Source organism: Ictidomys tridecemlineatus, chromosome 2 (assembly GCF_052094955.1).
Source record: "Ictidomys tridecemlineatus isolate mIctTri1 chromosome 2, mIctTri1.hap1, whole genome shotgun sequence".
NCBI lineage: Eukaryota > Metazoa > Chordata > Mammalia > Rodentia > Sciuridae > Ictidomys > Ictidomys tridecemlineatus.
The window spans coordinates 215,563,850-215,582,297 of NC_135478.1; the positions used below are offsets into that span (position 1 = coordinate 215,563,850).

General features: G+C 40.6%; 1 protein-coding gene across 4 annotated transcripts in view; it reads left to right on the top strand.

Annotated features, from left to right (window-relative positions):
* The window catches only part of Akr1d1 (aldo-keto reductase family 1 member D1), a 62,169-nt gene that overhangs the window by 23,117 nt on the left and 20,604 nt on the right, over positions 1-18,448 (top strand). For all 4 annotated transcript variants that reach the window (XM_078040597.1, XM_078040596.1, XM_078040595.1 and 1 more), the window contains exons 3-4: positions 4,452-4,619; positions 8,070-8,186. In XM_078040597.1, coding sequence (XP_077896723.1) covers positions 4,452-4,619; positions 8,070-8,186 — 285 coding nt within the window. The remainder of the gene's footprint in view (positions 1-4,451; positions 4,620-8,069; positions 8,187-18,448) is intronic.

The following is an 18,448-nucleotide window of genomic DNA, read 5'->3' on the forward strand; positions in this document are numbered from 1 at the left end:
GATTGGCTCTATCAGAATCCCCTGGGACACTCTGAACATACAGATTCCTGGGCCTCATCCCCAATGTCTTGAATCTGGATCTCTAGGGGTAGAGATTAAGAATCTTGGGGCTGGGGATGTGGCTCAAGCGGTAGCTCACTCGCCTGGCATGCGTGCAGCCCGGGTTCGATCCTCAGCACCACAGACAAACAAAGATGTGGTGTCCGCGGAAAAACTAAAAAATAAAATAAAATAAAAAGAATCTTCACTTAACAAGATCCTGGGGTAATTCTGATGCACAAATGCATTTGTACTCCATCTAACTAATGAGGTACCACTACACAGGTCATCTCCCCTTTCCCAAGGAATACTTCTCCCAGCAAGTAGCAGTTACTCCCAGACACAGGAGGAGCTCCACATCAGAACACATACCTTCCTTCTGTCCTCATTAGCATTCCTCCCTTTCTCCACATTGTTCCAAGTGACTGCTGAGTACTTGTTGCTTTTCTCTCCTGGTTTCCCAGCGCACACCCTCGCTGCCTTGGATTGGCTTTTATTTATTTTGGGCTAGTCTTCAAGTTTCTTTCCTTTCTAATTAACCACCCCGATGGAGACCACCAGAATCTTTCTAAAACCTCAATCTAGGTGTGCCACAGTTTGGCTTAATCATTTCCGTGGCTCCCTACCAATGTTTGTTGGGGAGAATCCCACAGTCCCTGCCCTGCCAGGAGACTGTCCCTCTCTCCCCACAGTCTGGGTTCCCAGCAGCGCTCCAGGCTCCATTCCTGTGAGCTGCTGCCTTCTACCTGCGCTCCTGGGACTCGATCCTCTGTGTAATGCACCTGCAGCCCCTTGCTCCACACGGTGGCAGCACTCGCTGTGCTCTGTGGGAACCACTGTTTCTCTGCCATCTTCCTCTCTAGACGGTGAATCCATGAAGAAAAGGGCCACGTTCTGTTCAGCTCTATATTTTCTAGTATAATATAGTACCCTATATTCTAGGAGAGTGCCTAGAATGTCATGTGGGTTCAGCCAACGCGTGTCCACTGAAGAACCAACTTGGGAGAGGTGTATGTATGTGTGTGTGTGAGTGTGGATCAGAGGGCGTGGGTATGTAAGTGGATTGCAAAATATTAGCTAAAATTTTTCTGAACTTAAACATTTGACAGGAACCCTTTTAAGGTTTATTGTTTTGTTTTGTTTTTGTACTGGGGTTTGAACCCATGGGGCGTTTAAACACTGAATGGCATGCCCAACCGGCTTTTTAAAAATATTTTATTGTGAAAAGAGGTCCCACTAAGTTGCTTAGGGCTTCCCATAGTTGCCAAGGCTGGCTTTGAACTTGTGATCCTCCTGCTTCAGCCCCCGGAGCCACTGGGATTAAGGCATGTGCTACTGTGCCTGGCGGCCTTTTAAAAAAGGGTTTTATATTACACGTTTTCTAATTTAATCCTCCCCAAAGTACAAAGTCTGTACCAGTTAACCCTATTGACAGATAAGAAAATTGAGCCACAGAGATTAAATAAATGACTCCAAGTTGATAATGCTAAGGCACAGAGCTCTAATTTGAATCCGTATAGTTTAAGTTCAGACCCTATGCTATGAATTCCATAGTATATTGCCTTTTATGAATATATCATATCAATAAAACAGCATATTTGTAACTATAATCTTCTATATATATTTCTGTAAATGAAAGTGTCTAGAAATGTGTGTGTGTGTGTGTGTGTGTGTGTGTGTGAATGTGTGTGTATATTCTGACATTCAGTGGGACTCAACATGTTGTGTCTACCAATAAGAATGATTAAGAACTCGAGCATGGTAGTGCACACCTCTAATCCCAGGGACTCAGGAGGCTGAGGCGGGAGGATTGTGAGTTCAAAGCCAGCCTCAGCAACTTACCAAGACCCTAAGCAACTTTGTGAGATCCTGTCTCCAAAAATAAGAAGGGCTGGGAGCATGGCTCAGTGGTTAACCACCCTGAGTTCAATCCCTGGCACCAAAAAAACAAAACAAAAACAAGAACCTTCTAGCTGCCTAGCAATATTAAATGCTAGGATGAAAAAATATTCAAAAGCGGTCATGTGCCAGTTCCCACAGAGCAGTGTGACTTCAGACGAAAAGACATACAGCAATCAGAGAGTAGACGTAAGAAGAGTGCTCTTAGAAATGAGCACCAGGCACCAGGAGACTTGGGGCAGGGGTGGGGGAGATGAGGATGTGGAGAAGGGAGCATCTCAGAGCAGACTCATGGCTTTCTGTTCTGAGCCACACACACGTAACCAACTCCTTATTTTTCTGCCCCAGGGATGATGAGGCAAAGGTAGAACCACCTGTACCCATTTCAATCATCCTGTAATAAAGGTGCTGACTTATATTAATTTCAGAATCAGTCTCAGTTCTCGAGGTGGCGTTTGATGTCCAAATGTAGCCTTCTCCACTTGGTGTGCCTGAGATGCTTTTAATGCCAGGCCGAGGTATCTCTTGAACTGAAATTTGTCCACCGTCAATATATATGATCAAGTCTATCAGTGTTTGTCCTGGGATCCCATTCTGTTTTGATAGGGCATTTGGACTGTAGCAGGGTGCCAGTGGAAGTGTTAGGGATGTCTTCAGAGGCATGTGGAGATGGGAGCAGAAATGGAGGCTGAAATACAAAAGACAGTGTGGCCCCCAATCCGCCTGATTCATCCCCCACTAGAACATGTGGAGAGGGAAGCCGTGGGAAAGGACTTATGTGGAGCTGGTGAAGCCAACCAGCCCAGGTTCTCCTGCCTTACAAAGACTTCTTTCTCTGAACAGGTCCAACTTCTTGTAAGGGGTTCAGGGGATTGAAATGGAACCAGTGTTCAGTAGCACTAGCACCCTTCCTAGGTGGCCCTGGTTGAGATTTCTGTAGTCCATGGTTCGAATCTGAAGAGTGAACCTGTATCTTTGCACAAGGAGAAGTCAAGTGCAAGCCCTTGAGTACCCAGGAGGAACCTAAAACAGGAGTCCATTTTGCCCCAGAGTTGGGGGAGATGGTGGGAGCGGGTCTGAGGACCTCAGAACCCCATCTCAGGGCTATCCTTTCAACATCTCTTCACTTTCTTCCTTCTGCCCATCTGTGCCCTCTCCTCCTCTCAACCCAGGGAACCTCGCCTCACAGGGGGAAGGCACAACCTTGCTTTTACACTAAGATTTCCTTCTTTCTTTCTTTTTGGTTCGGATCTACATTTAAGCTTGGAGCAGGGTGAGGGTGGCTTCCCCCGCTCTGCCTGAAGAGTCCAGGGACGTGGCAGGAAGCTTACATAAGTGGCCCCAGGGAGCTAAGTCCATTTCTCAATTTTGTTCTCCTATCCCATTCTGATAGAGACATGAGTGCAAGAAGGGCTCTATTTTTTTCTTTACTACAAGCAACACACACACACACACACCCCACAACTATCACTCAGGGGACTATTTTTGAGAATACAAAAGTTGCTGGGCCCAGTGGGGCATGCCTGAGGCACAGGATGGCAAATTCAAAGCCAGCCTCAGCAATTTAGTGAGGCCCTAAGCAACTAGCGAGACCCTGTTTCAAACGTAAAAGATTTAAGAAAGGGTTGGGGTGGGGATGTGGCTCAGTGGTAAAGGGCCTCTGAGTACAATCCCAGTACCAAAAAAACACAAGAAGTAGAGCCTGAGATTTAGATCACACATACCCTGTGCATAACAAAAGGGTCCAGTTGTCTGATTTTCAAATATTTTTCAAAGAATGCTGTAAAGGAATTATTCATTTTAAAGACAACTCACTCTGATTTTCCTAAAGCTGATATGGACTATTATTTTGAAGAACAAAAAAACAAAGGAAAAAAAATCCAGTTAGTGTTTATTTGTTTCCCTTTTAGCATAGCGGGGATTGGAATTCTCTCCAGTTGCTATGACAACTGCACACTCACACTCCCTGCCACAGAAGCCTTGGCTTTCTTAGTGTTAGAAAACAGACGCTAAGAACTGGCCCATCATGAGCTGGGTTAGATGTGACTCCCTGAGACTCCCATTTAGCAAGCACAGTAAACGTATTGGAGGTGCCATGGGCACATCTGTGACTGGACACAAACTGGACAAGACATGTCATTCAGATGTCCCCCTGTACTGTGGCTTCAGACTGAATGACAGGATAGTCTTATTCTTCTGATTAATTCAGATGAATAAAATGAACAAAGATCTGGCTACCAAATTTTACAAAATATATGCATTTTGAAAAAATCAAACATGACCCCAGTGATCCTTCTTTCCTAAATCTATTGAGGTATCGTTGACACATAGTAAGCTGCATATATTTAAAGTACACTGCGTTCTAGAGGAGGGGAGGCTCTGTCTCCACACACTGTCTACCATTCACGCTGTCTACAATAGCGTGGAATTGGGAATTGTCATGTTAGTTGTAAAACAAGGCAATGCAAAATTTCCTGATTAATGGTGGTTTCCCAAACTGCTTGTCATTTCAGACCAAAAAGGGGGACTGTGCAGCATCAGTGAAGATTGCCATTGACATAGGGTATCGGCACTTTGATGGAGCCCATCTCTACCAAAATGAGAATGAAGTGGGAGACGCCATCAGCGAGAAGATAGCAGAAGGGAAGGTGAAGAGGGAGGATATTTTCTACTGTGGAAAGGTGAGATCTTACATTCACCCTCCATCTCCATTTGCATTCATGGCGCCTTTTCTCTTGGCTAAAGAAAGTTGGACTTCTCAAGACCTGTCCCTCCTCCTCAACTGCCAGATCTCAATCGTCCCAAGAATTTAGAGGACTGATTCCCCCTGCAGGTTAGGGAGAGGCTCCTGGTTCATACACAGGCATTGATTTTAGGCAACTTTGAGCAAAGCCTGCTTTTTCTTTTGCATGTGACTATTTGTGCATCTATTGCTATTTTTTAGATTGAGATGCATAAAGTGACCATAAAGTCACTCCTTTAAATCAGGTCTTTGGTTGTACAGAACATTTTCATGACTCCAAGAAGAAACCCTCCACCCATTAGCAGTCATTTCCCATTTATTCTTCCTGCCTAGTCACTAGCAGTCACTGAAGTACTCTCCATCTCTACAGGCTTCATATCGTGGACACTTCTCCGAAACAGAATCACAAAATCTGTGGTCTTTTGTGTCTAGTTTCTTTCAGTTAGTATAATGTTTCCAAGGTTCATGCATATGAGGCTGAAAATGTGCACACCTTATAACTTAACAATTCCTCCCCAGTACATATTCCAGAGAGCTTTTGTCTTATATGACTAATACCATTTGTAAGGGTGCCCACAGCCCTTATTATGATAGCCCCGAGCTAGAAAGAACCCAAAGGCCCAGCAAGAATAGAAGAGGCAAATGACTTGGATATATTCAAGCCCAGTACATAATAATGATGAATGAAATCCAGCTAGAAGCGCCAATAGGGTGGATGTGAATTTTGACAACCTGATGGGGGGAAAAGCAAGTTCTCAGTAGAATTCCATTTATACAGAGATAAAAAGGCAAAATTATACACTATTATTTAGTGTATTCAAGCTCTGCCTGAAGAGTCCAGGGACCTTGCAAAACCTATAAAGAGAGTGAAACCTATAAAACCATGCAAGGAAAAGATAAACACAAATTTTAAGATGGAACATCCTCTGCATAAGGATATGGTCCATAGTGGGCTTCTTAGACAGGTAAGGTTCCATTTCTTGACTTCAAAAAAGTGGGGTAATGTCAGATGTTCATTTTATTTTTCATCTGTGTGTGTCTCTGTGTGTGTGTGTAAATAAACTCTTATAAGTACAGTTGGCCCTCCATATCCATGTATTCTGAATTTGTGGATTTGACCAACTGTGATTATAAAATATTCAGGAAAAAAATGCATCTGTACCGAACAAATACAGACTGTTTTCTTGTCCTTATTCCCTTAAAAAATACAGTATAATGACTACTTACATAGGATTTTCACTGCATTCAATCTTATAAGTAATTTATTGATTATTTAAAATATACAGGAGGATGTACATAGGTTCTATGCTAGATCCTCAGATTTTGGTATTGTTGGTGGGAGAAGGGTGGTCTTGGAACCAATATTCCCCACAGCAACTGAAGGATAACTGTACACTGTGTTTAATTAAAATAGTTTGTATTTTTTAAGATAAATATGACAGAAAAATCATGCAAAACAGAATTTTTGTATTATTGTATTATTTATTTGTTTTGGAGAAGTAGTAGTAATAGAGTTACATTTTGTGGCGAGTAAGAGGGTTAAAAGGAAATACTTGAATAAGTTTAATAGACTAAGAAATTGAATCCATTTTTGAAACCAATAGATTTTGTTTAATAAAAGCAAACAAATATCAATCAAAAAATAAGTTCAGGGGCTGGAGATGTTGCTCAGTGGTAGAGTATTTGCCTAGCATGCACAAGGCCCTGGGTTCAAACCTCAGCAACACACACACACACACACACACACACACACACACACAAGTTCTTAAGGTCACAAATACAAAAGCTAGCTGTAAACACCTGGGGCAGGTGTACCACATAATCCTTTAGCTTAACCTACTTTATAGCCATTTCTTACTATGATGGGTGCTGAAAGTAACATGTAAGAAGGAAGGGGTCAAATTATCTTTCAAAATCCTTTAAATTGCCCTCAAAGTACAGTTGTGCACGTAACTCGATATTTGTACATGTACAAGATCAATAATGTGCTAAATATCATAAAGTACACATCAGAACATATGATAGTAAGTAAACCAGAAAGGGTGTGTGTACCTGAGTTCACATCACAGCACAGGCTGTGCTCCATAGGATCAGCTTTCACTGCAGCTCTACCCGTGCCTGAGAGGCAGTGGGACAGTGGTTAAGTGCACTGACCTTGGAGCCAGATTAGCTGTCAGAGTGCAAAACAATGTATACAACTGCTCATCCCAGATTCCCTGCTAGCTGTGAGCTACTTGGCATTGGTTACCATCTCTGTAAAATGGAGAAAATGATGTCAATCACTTCATAAAGTTGTTATGACTTAACATTTATAAAGCACTTAAACAGTATCTGGCATGATACCTGGCATGAATCTAATACTCTAAGTGTGTTGATTAAAAGCAAATTAAAATATGAAATTTTTAAAATATAAAATCCTTATATGAGGGATTTTCCCTCAGATAGGTTGGCAGCAATAACAGTGAAGGGACCCACAGTCATAACGAAAACACTTTTTCCCACTACTCTCTCCACATTGTGTTTTCTTCTCTGTGGTTTTGGGGCAGGAAAAAAAAATCATTGTCCAACGTAGCAGCAAAAATTTAGATTTTACCAATTTTGCTTGTCTTTCTTGTGACAAAAGAGTACAAAAAGTCAAAACCTTTTTTACCTTAAAAAAAAATCTTTGCGTAAGATTGATGCTGTGAGATGATGTATTAATTTTTCCTGTGAGTCTGAGTACTCCTTGTCACTCAGATTTACATACCTAAGGGTATTATATATGCTGTGACAAACCAAACCTTCATTATGTAATGTTTTAGAAATGGAGTAAATTCTTGTAGAAATTGGGAGAATTCCCTGGGTCTATAAGAACAAAGCAGAACAAAAGAGCAAGGAAGAATCTAAAGTCGTGCAATAAATTTTGCCAGGTTTCTGTACCACCTATCACAAAGCGAAGGATCCCCTGAAGCCATGCGCATAATTATTTTCTTTACTCATTTGAAGGACACATTTTTATCAAAATGGCATTAAAAAAAATGTGCCAGCCTAATTCACAACATCTAGCTAGATACATGTTCTCTGGTTACACAGAGAAGAAGAGTGAAAGCAACATGGATCAGTTAGGAAATTAGCACAGGGTGACCAAAAGGCTTTGTCATATAATTGGATTCTTTGCAGCCAGGTATGTCTTTAAGTGTCGTATACCATGTTCAGATAGAGTGATGCTCTGGTGTCAAGAGTGTTACCCGCTCATCCGACACTCAGTTAACACTGCAGCATAGCCCTATTTTTGTGAAATGAGTGAATGGAATGTGCATGAATGCTTTGCAAAAAAAAAAAAAAAATAGAAAGTTGCATTAATGTGAAAACAGTGTGGACATTAATTCTCTCCCCTTGATTCTTTCAGCTGTGGGCTACAAATCATGTCCCAGAGATGGTCCGCCCAGCCCTGGAGAGGACACTCAAGTCCCTGAAACTGGATTATGTGGATCTTTACATCATTGAAGTACCCATGGCCTTTAAGGTGAGTTCAGATGCCTAAAGGTTAGGCCTGCACCCAGTGACCATGAGCCCACAGCTGTGTGCATGGGCCTTGTTCATTATCTAGCAACACAGAATGTTACCATGTTTTGTTTCCATAGATCAGAGTACTAACCTGCCCTGTCAAATGCCCAGAAAGGTTAATTTCACAGACTTGGGTGGGAACCCCAAGTTTATTGATTCTTAACTCAATGTGGTTTCCATTATACCATGTTTTTACAACTATAAATTCTTTCCATTAAACAAACAAGCAGTCCCTTGACTGTGATTCACATTTTTGTTGCCCAGAATCCAGATACACCCTTCTTCCTATTCACACAGTCATAAAAATGTCCCCACACAACATAATGCAACACAATTTGTGCAACTGAAAACATATTGCCCCTCCCCCCTCCAATGGGAGACAACCTGAAGATAGTCGTGTTTTTAGAGATAACTCCAAGGACAGAGCGTCTACATGTTATCTATTCCTCTAGGTCAAATGCCATCCTTGAACTTTCTCAATCTATAGATAACATTGATAATTTAACACACAGCAGAGCAGTAACAGCTTAAAATTTAATTGAAAGAAAGAGATTAAGAAATGAAATTGGCCACTTGTTCATAAGGTAAATAAGGTCCTGCTGCAGGAAGAATGGTCCTGCTGCAGGAAGAAGGAACTCTGCAGTGGCCAGAGTTCCTTTAGGCAACCAATTCAACTTGTACCCATTCTATTCTGTAGGAGCACCATTCTGTTGTCTCTCTTCAGTGGTCATACACCCAGAGTGCATTGATTTGGGGAAAATTCCCCTTTTGCATCCCACTTCATGGAAATATGGATTTGAAGGCTTCACAATTGTCCTGATAATTGCCTTTTTGTTTGTCAGCTAAGGATTTAATGGACAATAGATTTCTTAAAATATCTTAAAACTTTGATAGGCTTTCAGTAAATTCACTGTCAGCTTCATGAATGAATAGTCTTAAACCTAGAAATCTTATAGGGTCACATTTCTCATATCTAATCCTTGGCCTGGGGTTTCCCCCTCTTACTATAGAGCTTCCTTGCTTTGCTCATCTGCTTAGTCCTCAAATTAATGGCCTCCATCTTGGTCTCTGGCTCAAAACAATACAGAAGAGGAAAGCACAGATAATATGGTTGTTGTTTTTTTGCATTCAATTTGCATCTCATTAGATGGTGCATGTCTGTTTGACAGGACAGCTGTGGCCTAAGATCTTGCTTTCAGAGAGACCTTGAGAACTATTCTTCTCCCAAAGCCCTACTAAAAGCCAGTTCACCATATACCAGTCACCCTAACACCAGCCCACCGCATCTTGGGCTGATTTCATCACCTGCACAAGTCTGGAGAGACAGAACATTCACACAAGTGAAGCAGCTTTATTAGTCACAGATAGGCATCAAAGGACTACAGAAGCCTGGAATTCATGACAAGCTAGTTCCCCAAGGCTAAGGAAAGCTGCCCAGAGCAGATGGAGACTCATTTACAAATGCCTGTAACTCCACAGCTGAGAGATTCCAAAAGGTGGGTTTTATAGCCCAGGGGAACATGCCTGATAGGCAAGAGCACTGCAGGAAACCCTGTTCTGTGAGGGAGAGGAATAGGGACCAGGCTCTTCTGGACAGTCCCTCTTTTTCTCAGGATGCTGCATTCCCAGTCCATCCCACAGCTATTCTAGAGAACTCCAAGCAAAAAGGGGGGGGGGGCTGGGTCAGCCAAGGTTGTCCAGTGACCATTCTTGCACCAATTTTATTTCCCACTCAATTTGCTTTCTGACTGCCTTGGCTGACTCTGACTTCTCTAACTCTGTGAGACTCAGATACCTCCCTTTGCCATCTTGGGCTGCATCCAGAAGCAGGAAGAACCCACTTTTGTAAAACATCATGAAGTCACCATTTTAAATAAGGAAGTTGAGCCAAAAACCATAGAGTGAGAGAGGAGGGAAGAGGGATGGTAGAACACAAAGGTCACAGAGGTCATTTGTGACAAATGATAAGGATCATGGGCTCCAGAGCCAGGCTGCCTCATCTGAATCCCGTCTCAGTCCCATAGGAGCCAGATGGCTTGGTTGAGTCATACCTAATCTCCTTCCCACATCACCTAAATATGGTGTAGTGGAAAGAATATGGGCTTTGGAGTCACCAAAACTTTTTGGCTTTATTACTCCCTAGAGGAATCACTCTTAACTTTCTGAACTTCAATTCCATTGTCAATTGTCACTCTTGACTTTTGGCTTTATTACTCCCTAGAAGAGTCACTCTTATCTTTCTGAACTTCAATTCCATTGTCAATTTCGTGAAAACAATAATAGCTAATTTGTGTCTACTTCAGGAGTCACTAAAAGGCCATGTTCGGAGGTACTGACACAATGCCTGGCATTGAAGAGATAATAAAATAAAAATACTATTATGAAATATTTGGGTGGAAAGGATGCTTAGCAATTATACACATTAATAATCTCATTTCAAAAAAGAGAAGGCTGAGCCTCAAAATCTTGAAGTCAGTTACTCATGTTCCAAGTTCATCAGATTTAGGGGTCAGACCCTGGGTTACGTGACGTGTGGTCAATGCCATGCTCATCTTTACACTCCACTGTCCTTTCTGACTTCTCCTCTTGAGCCTAACACCCAAGGACAGCAGTGGTTTCTTGGTATCATGATCTCAACTCTCATCTCACTCAGTTATTGTTGACTCTTGTTCAAATGGTAGATTTTTTTTCTAAATCTGAGTCTTAAAATTTGGAGGAGAACCTGTATTTAAAAGTGATAAGATGAAGTTTAGCTGGGTGCAGGGGCACTTATCTGTAATCCCAGCCATCCGGGAGGCTGAGCCAGGAGGCCAGAGAGTTCAAAGCCAGCCTTGGCAACTCAGCAAGGCCCCAAGCAACTTAGGGAAACCTGTCAAAAAAATAAAAAATAATAAAAAAAGGGCTGGGAATGTGGCTCAGTGGTTGAATGTCCTTGGGTTCAACCTGTGGTACCAAAAAAAAAAAAAAAAAAAAAAAAAGTTTACCTCTCTATGGACGAAATAACTTTTTTAAGTCTTTTTTGGAGAAAGCAAATAGAAAACTTCTATTTGTACTCTTGAAAGGATCAAAGCTCAGGGACACTGAAGATCAAACTAACAGTAAGAATTGACACAATATAACGATACCTCCCAACTGGGCCTGTAATTGGGAAATGAATATTTAAAGCTAAAACATCATAGGCTTTTGAATCTCATAATTTTTTAAGTGAAAAAAATCCTTTTTGTCAAAAATCTCAGTGTTTTTTGAAAGTGACAAGTTGATAAGCAGACATAATTCCAGAGCAACAAAATAGAAAAAGAATCAGAAGACATTTTTAAAAGATGAATGAACAGAAATAAGAGTAAGTAGCATGGATTTTTGGAGGGCTGAATTAATCTTCCAATACTGCCTGACAGTGTAGGAAAGAGAAAAACCAACTTCTCAGGATAAAGCAGACATGGTGGAAGTTCAAGGGGACACGTGGAAATACCTAACATGGGTTAGGGTGGCTTGATAGTAGCATCTGGGGAAGAAAAAAAAAATCATGTAACAGAACTCGTGAAGGAGGAATAAGGTCATTTCAGAAGACGAGTAAAATGATAAAATGCAAAAGGCAAAAAATACGGAGGAAGAGTGGAGTAGAAATTTGGGTCATAGATGTTGAGAAAATCTGAGAGCTTAGAAATCAGAGATGAAAAATAATTAATGTGAATAATAACGAACATCAAGGAGAAAGGAGACTGGTTCTTCCTTTCAATGACGCAGGAAGAAACAGGAGAAATTCTCTTTGCTAAGAGAACAATGTGGAAAGTTATTACTAAGGGAAAGTTGAGTTTTGTGAAAGTAAGATGGTAGAGGAAAAAATGAGAAAAATATTTAAGAATAAAATGGGTATTGTCCAATTACTGCATTCCCTTCTCAGTCTGTTTTGTGCTAACAGAACACTCAACACTGCATCATTTATAGAGAACAGATATTTACTGTCTCCTAGTTCTGGAAGCTGGGAGATCTATTATCAAGGCACTGGTATCTGAAAAGAGCGTTCTTGCTATCAATGCATGGCAGAGGTGGAAGAGGAAAGACTGCAAGAGAACAAACTCACTCTTATAAGTCCTTTTTATAATGGCACCTGGCTAACCACTTGTCATCGGTCCCCATCTCCCAGCACTGTTGCAATGGGTATTAAGCTTTCAACACAAAAATTCTGGTAGACATATTCAAATGGTAACAGCTCCCAACAAGAGATTTCTATCAAAGTCAGCAAAGGTGTCCATCCTGCCAAACCCAACAGACACTTTGTCCTGGTGTTATTTGATCTCTTTCAACACAGTTGTGTGTTCATCTCCCTCTTTAAATATTTTCCTCTTTCAGCTTGTATGATAATACATTCTCATGATTCTTTTTACAGCTACCCTCTGCCAACCTTCAAATGTTGTTATGCCCAATGCTCTTTCTGCCATAGTCTTGTCTTACTGGCCTCACTCTCTTCCCAGGACCAACAGCGTTTAGCTTCCAAGGTCAGATGAGGTTCTATATGCTCAGGGTGGAAATGGATAGGACCTAGGCCTACCATCTCTGTAAATTGCTTCCACCCACTCTCACAGCCTTAAGACCATTTTACTGGCTGATGAGTCCCAAATTTAATCTGTAGCCAGGACCTCTTTCTGAACCCTAGGCTTCTCTGTTCAACTGTCTCTCCAAATACTCCCTTGAATGTCCGTCTAATGGTCATTTCAAAGTGAAACAGAGACTAAGGGTGTAATTCAGTGGTAGAGCTCTTTCCCAGCAAGCATCCCTAAATTCAATCCACAGTGCTACAGGAAAATAATAACAGACTGGTCAAAACATTCCAAAATATTTCTGGGTGTGGTAGTTCATGCCTATAATCCTAGCAACTCAGGAGGCTGAGGCAGGAAGATTGTAAGTTTGAGGCCATCCTGGGCAACCTAGCAAGGCCCTAAGCAACTTAATGAGATCCTGTTTCAAAAAATTTTAAAAAAGACTGGGGTGGTTGGTGAGGAGTTGGTGCTAGAGCACCTCTGGGCTCAATCCCCAGTACTGGAGAGGGAGAGAGAAAAAAAAAAGAAAACACTCTTGAATCTTGGCCCCAACCTCAGGAAATGATTACCACCATTCAGCTAAGGAGCTTAGGAATTATCCTTGATTTCTCTCTGTCCCTCACTGCCACCACTTCACCCCATTTCCTAGCCAACATTAAAGGTATTGGCCCCACTCTTAGTTCATATGTTAATCTCTTCTCTTATTTTCATCTCTACTGCTCTGGCTCCAGTCCAGAGCCAGACCCTGAAATGAAGAGGTACATGAGAGTGAGTTATTATGACCTGCGACTGGGGAACACTGACAGGGAAGTGAGGAAACTTGACTCCTGGGGTAAAAGGAGTCAAGCAGAGGTGTGACAGAAAAAGTCCTCCAGAAAGCAACTTTGACTCAAGGTCCTGGGAACCTCCAGCCAGAGTCAGCTACATCTCAGATTCACTTGATTGAGGAGCAGCAGTACTTTCACCTCTGCAGCTCTAGGTCAAGAGCTGCCCCCGGTGGGTGTCGGTTCCTGGGCACACCCCATGTGAGGAAGCCAACAGGTTCCATCGGTCTGAGGTCTGTCTTCTAAAGGACAGATTCAAGCAGGTGCTGGCTGTGGGGAGTGAAAGAACAGCATCAGCAAAAATGGTAAAGGCATCCGAGGGGTACCATCTTAGTCCATGTGGACCAATACCACAAAATCCATTAGACTGAAGAACTTACAAACAAGAGAAACCTATTGCTCACAATTCTGGAACCTAGGAAGTCCAAGATCAAGGTGCCAGAAGATTCAGTGTCTGGGGAAGGCCCATTCCTCACGGACAGCACTGTCTACCTGTCCTCACAGGGTGGAAGGGTCAGGCAGCTGTCTGAAGCTTCCTTTATAAGGGTATCTATCAGCCCCATTCCCAAGGTCCGAGTCGTCCTGACCTTATCCCTTTTCAAAGGCTCCCTCCTCTAACGGTGATCAGGTTTCAACGTGTGAATTTAGGAGGCTTACAAACATTCTTTCAGCCCAGAGTAGCTGAAAGCTGACAAATCCTTACGCAGTATCCTAATACGTTTTGTGTGTTCTCACGTTTATTCATTGCATTAGTTTTCCATGATTTTTTTTTAAGTATTACAAACTAGATAGCTTAAACATAAATTTATTTTTTTAAACAGTTCTGAAAGGATTCTAAAATCAATGTGTCAGTTGGATGGTTCCTCTGCCTAAACTTTTCTTCTGAGTCCTCCTATAGTTGTCTTTAGCTCTAACCTTTCAGGATCCAGTTTAATTGTCATCTGACTAAGGAGGCCTTCCCTAAAAATTCTACCAAAACTCATCCTGTTCAAGTTATTTTCTATTATGCAGGTAGCCTTTTTAGCATTTATCGGTACCTAAATCTTATTTTCTTGCTCATCTTGTTTGTTATTCTATCTACACTAGAATGTCATTCCCATTAGACTTGGAACTTGGTCATCTTCTCAACCATGATATCCCCAGATCCTAGAACAAACTCAGCAGGGAGCTGTGGGACTAAGCTCAATAGATGAGGGATTGGAAGAGGATAGCTCAATAGGAAGAGGGATGTCAGGGGATAGAATATAAAAGTAATGGTGATGAAACATGCGGTCCAGGGGAAGTATGAAGGCTTATGTTACTGGCCAGAAAAGAAATTTGCTGATGGGGAAGAAAAGGAGATGTCATTAACTTCAATATTACAAGGGTAATATTGGATCTGGTACTATATCAGTGGGACATATCTATAGAACAGAAAGTGGTAGTATAAAATGACGAGCTTCACCAGTACTGGACTGTAATCACAGTAAAGTTGAAATCTAATCAGTGTCACCAGAGGGAGGTGGCCCTTCCAAAAAGCAAAGGCCTGAGCATGAGGCAAGGATGACCTTTCCTTAAATCGGTGTCTTATCCTTAGATTTTTGTGTCCATCTAGGAAGTGAGTTTGGGATTGTTTTGTTAAATATCTAGAAATTTTCAACACCGCCTTATAAGTCATGTCAGTTGGAAATATCATGGTCCTCCTTACTAAATAGTCATGAATCCCCTTTCAAAGATTTGGGTTCACAAAAGAAGAAATCTGAAGGACTGTGTTCCATCCTCAGGCTTAGATCGAAGAGGACCAACCAAAAACCAGAGGAGGAGTTTGACCTTCAGATCAAACACAGGGTAGAAAAGAAGACACTAAACTCTTGGTGGGCCCAAAGAGAGAAAGGAAAGCACCACAGGACAAAGCAGTCACCTGCTATCAGTTTTCTGACACGTACGGAACCTTCAGCCATTAGCTACACTTTTCTTACCTGAAGAATTTCTTCTCACTCTTAGTGATGATCTTTGGTTTCTTAAGACAGTAGGAAATTGGCTGCCTTGAACCTTAATAAGGATAGACTGTCAAACCACAAATAGGCCTAACCCTCACTCAGCCACCACTTTTTTTTTAAAAAAAAAAAATAAAAGTAATTTTCTGTCTAAGAGAGAATTCCATGGCTTAAGAATGATAACTTGTCATTAAATAAAGGAAAAATAATAATTCAATTTAAAATGAATGCCAGGTGAGATTATGAGACTATGAAAGAATTCTTGGGCAGTGCCACAAAAGGTAAAATATAGTATTACGTATAATATAATGTGATTCATATATATTGCAAATTAACACATTAATTCTACACGTGACAGGGTGACACTTAGACATTCCTGTTCATGTACACAGATTGATCATGTCTGTCCTCCATGAGGTCCTCTCTCCCTGCTTACACGGATCTCCTTTCTAGTCCCTAACAGTCAGTCCCCCTTCTACTTTCAGATCATCTTTTCATTTCATTTTGTTTTTAGTTTCCACATATTAAAAAAAAATGACATCTTTTTCTTCACTTGTCCTCCAGTTTCATCCATTCCAACAAATGACAGGATTTTATTATTCTTTATGGCTGAAAAAAATCTCCATTGTGTATGTCTACCATATTTTCTTTATTCTTTCAACGACTGACAGCACTATAGGCTGTTCCCATATTTTGTCTATTATATATGCTGCCACAATAAACACGTTCATGCAGCGGTTTCTTTTGTAGGCTGACTTCAGTTCCTTCAGATGTATTCCCAGGACTGTGATAGCTGGATCATGGGGTACTTTTATTTTTATTTTTTTGAGGAATTTCAATACTGTTTTCCAAAGTGACTTATTAAGGCACATCTCCACTAAATGTGTATAAAGGTTCCTTTTTCTCCACATCCTCATCAGCATTTGTTGGATATATTTTTTTTCTGTCTTTTTATGAGGTGAGATGGAATCCCTGGATTCTCAATGGAGTTTTGATTTGCATTTCCCTAAATGCAATGAGAGGGGATGATATCAAGCATTTTCCATATAATTACTGGCCATTTATACTTTGTCCTCCAGAAGTGCCTATTCAGGTCATTTGTCCTTTGTTGTGGCTTGTTTGTTTTATAGTTAAGTTTTTGCAGTTTTTTTTTTTAACATATTCTGGATAATGATCCTGTTAGATGAATAGCCTATAAAGGTTTTCTCCCACTCAGTAGGCTCTCTATTCTGTTAATTATTTCCTTTACTGTACAAAAGTTTTTAATTTGATATAATCCCATTTGTCAATTCTTGCTTTTGTTTCTTGAGCTATTTGAGACCTATTCAGGAAATCAAGCACTGTGCCAATATCTTGAAGTGTTCCTCCTATGTTGTCTTCTGGTAACTGCAGTCTTGGGTCTTATATTAGGTCTTTGATCCTTTTTTTTTTTTTTTTTTTTTTGGTGTTGGTGTTGGGGATTGAACCCAGGGCCTTGTGCATGCAGGGCAAGCACTCTGCCACCTGAGCTATATCCCCAGCCCTCTTTGATCCACTTTGAGTTGACTTTTGTTCAGGATAAGAGACAAGGATCAAGCTTCTGACTTCTACCAGTGGCTATCTGGTTTACCACACAGCATTTGTTAAAGAGTTTGTCCTTTCTCTAACGTCTGTCTTTGGACATTTGTCAAGAATCAGTTGACTGAAGATACCTGAATTTCTTTCTGAGTTCTCTAGTCTTCTCCATTGGTTTACATGTCTATTTTTTTTCCTTTTTTGGGCAATATCTTGCTGTTTTTTGTTACCATATCTCTGCAGTGTTTTTTGAGATCAAGTATTTTGATGCCTCTAAGCATTGCTCTTTTTATTCAGAATTGTTTTGGCTATCTGGGGTCTTTTGTGCTTTCGTACGAATTGTAGGATAGATTTTTTTATAGTTCTGTGAAGAATATAGTTGGTCTTTTGATGGAGATTTCATTGAATTTATAGCTTGTTTTGAGTAGTATGGACATTTTACAATATTAATTCTCCTGATCCATGAATATGGGAAGTCTTTCCCCCTTCTAGTTGCTTCTTCAACTTCTTTCTTCTGTGTTTTACAGTTTTCATTGTAGAGCTATTCCTACATCCTTAGGTTTATTCCTAGGTTTTTATTCTATTTTATTTTGTTGATTGTAAATGGGGTTAACTACTGATTTCTCAGCAAGTTCATTATTGGCTTATGGAAGAGCAATTGATTTGTGTATGCTGATTTTGTGTCCTGCTACTTTACTGAATCTGTTTATCAATCCACTAAAAGTCTTTTGGTGGAGTCTTTAGGATTTTGTATGTATAGAATTATACTGTCAGCAAACTGGAATAATTTGACTTTGTCCTTTTCTATTGTATACCTTTTGTTTCTTTCTCTCGTCTCATTGCTCTAACTAAAACATAGTGTTACATTGAACGAGGTCGGTGAGAGTGGACATTCTTGCTCATCTTAGAGGAAATGTTTTCAGTTTTTCTCCATTCAGTATGATGTTGGATATAAATTTGTCATAGTTTTTATTATGTTGAAATAAAAAGCTCAAATACTAATTTATTCAAATACTAATTTATTCAACATCCCTTTTATCATAAAGGAATGTTGAACTTTATCAAAGACTTTTCTACATTTATCAAGATGATCACGTGATTTTTACCCTTGACTCTACTTTAGGAGCACTGCTGTTAATTCTTCTTTAAGAGTCTGATAAAAATTACAGTGAAGTCACCCAATCCTAGACTATCTTTGTTGAGAGACTTTTTATTACTTTTTTTTTTTTTTTGGTACTGGGAATTGAACTCATGGAAGCTCAACCACTGAGCCACATCTCTAGCCCTATTTTGTATTTTATTTAGAGACAGGGTTTCACTGAGTTGCTT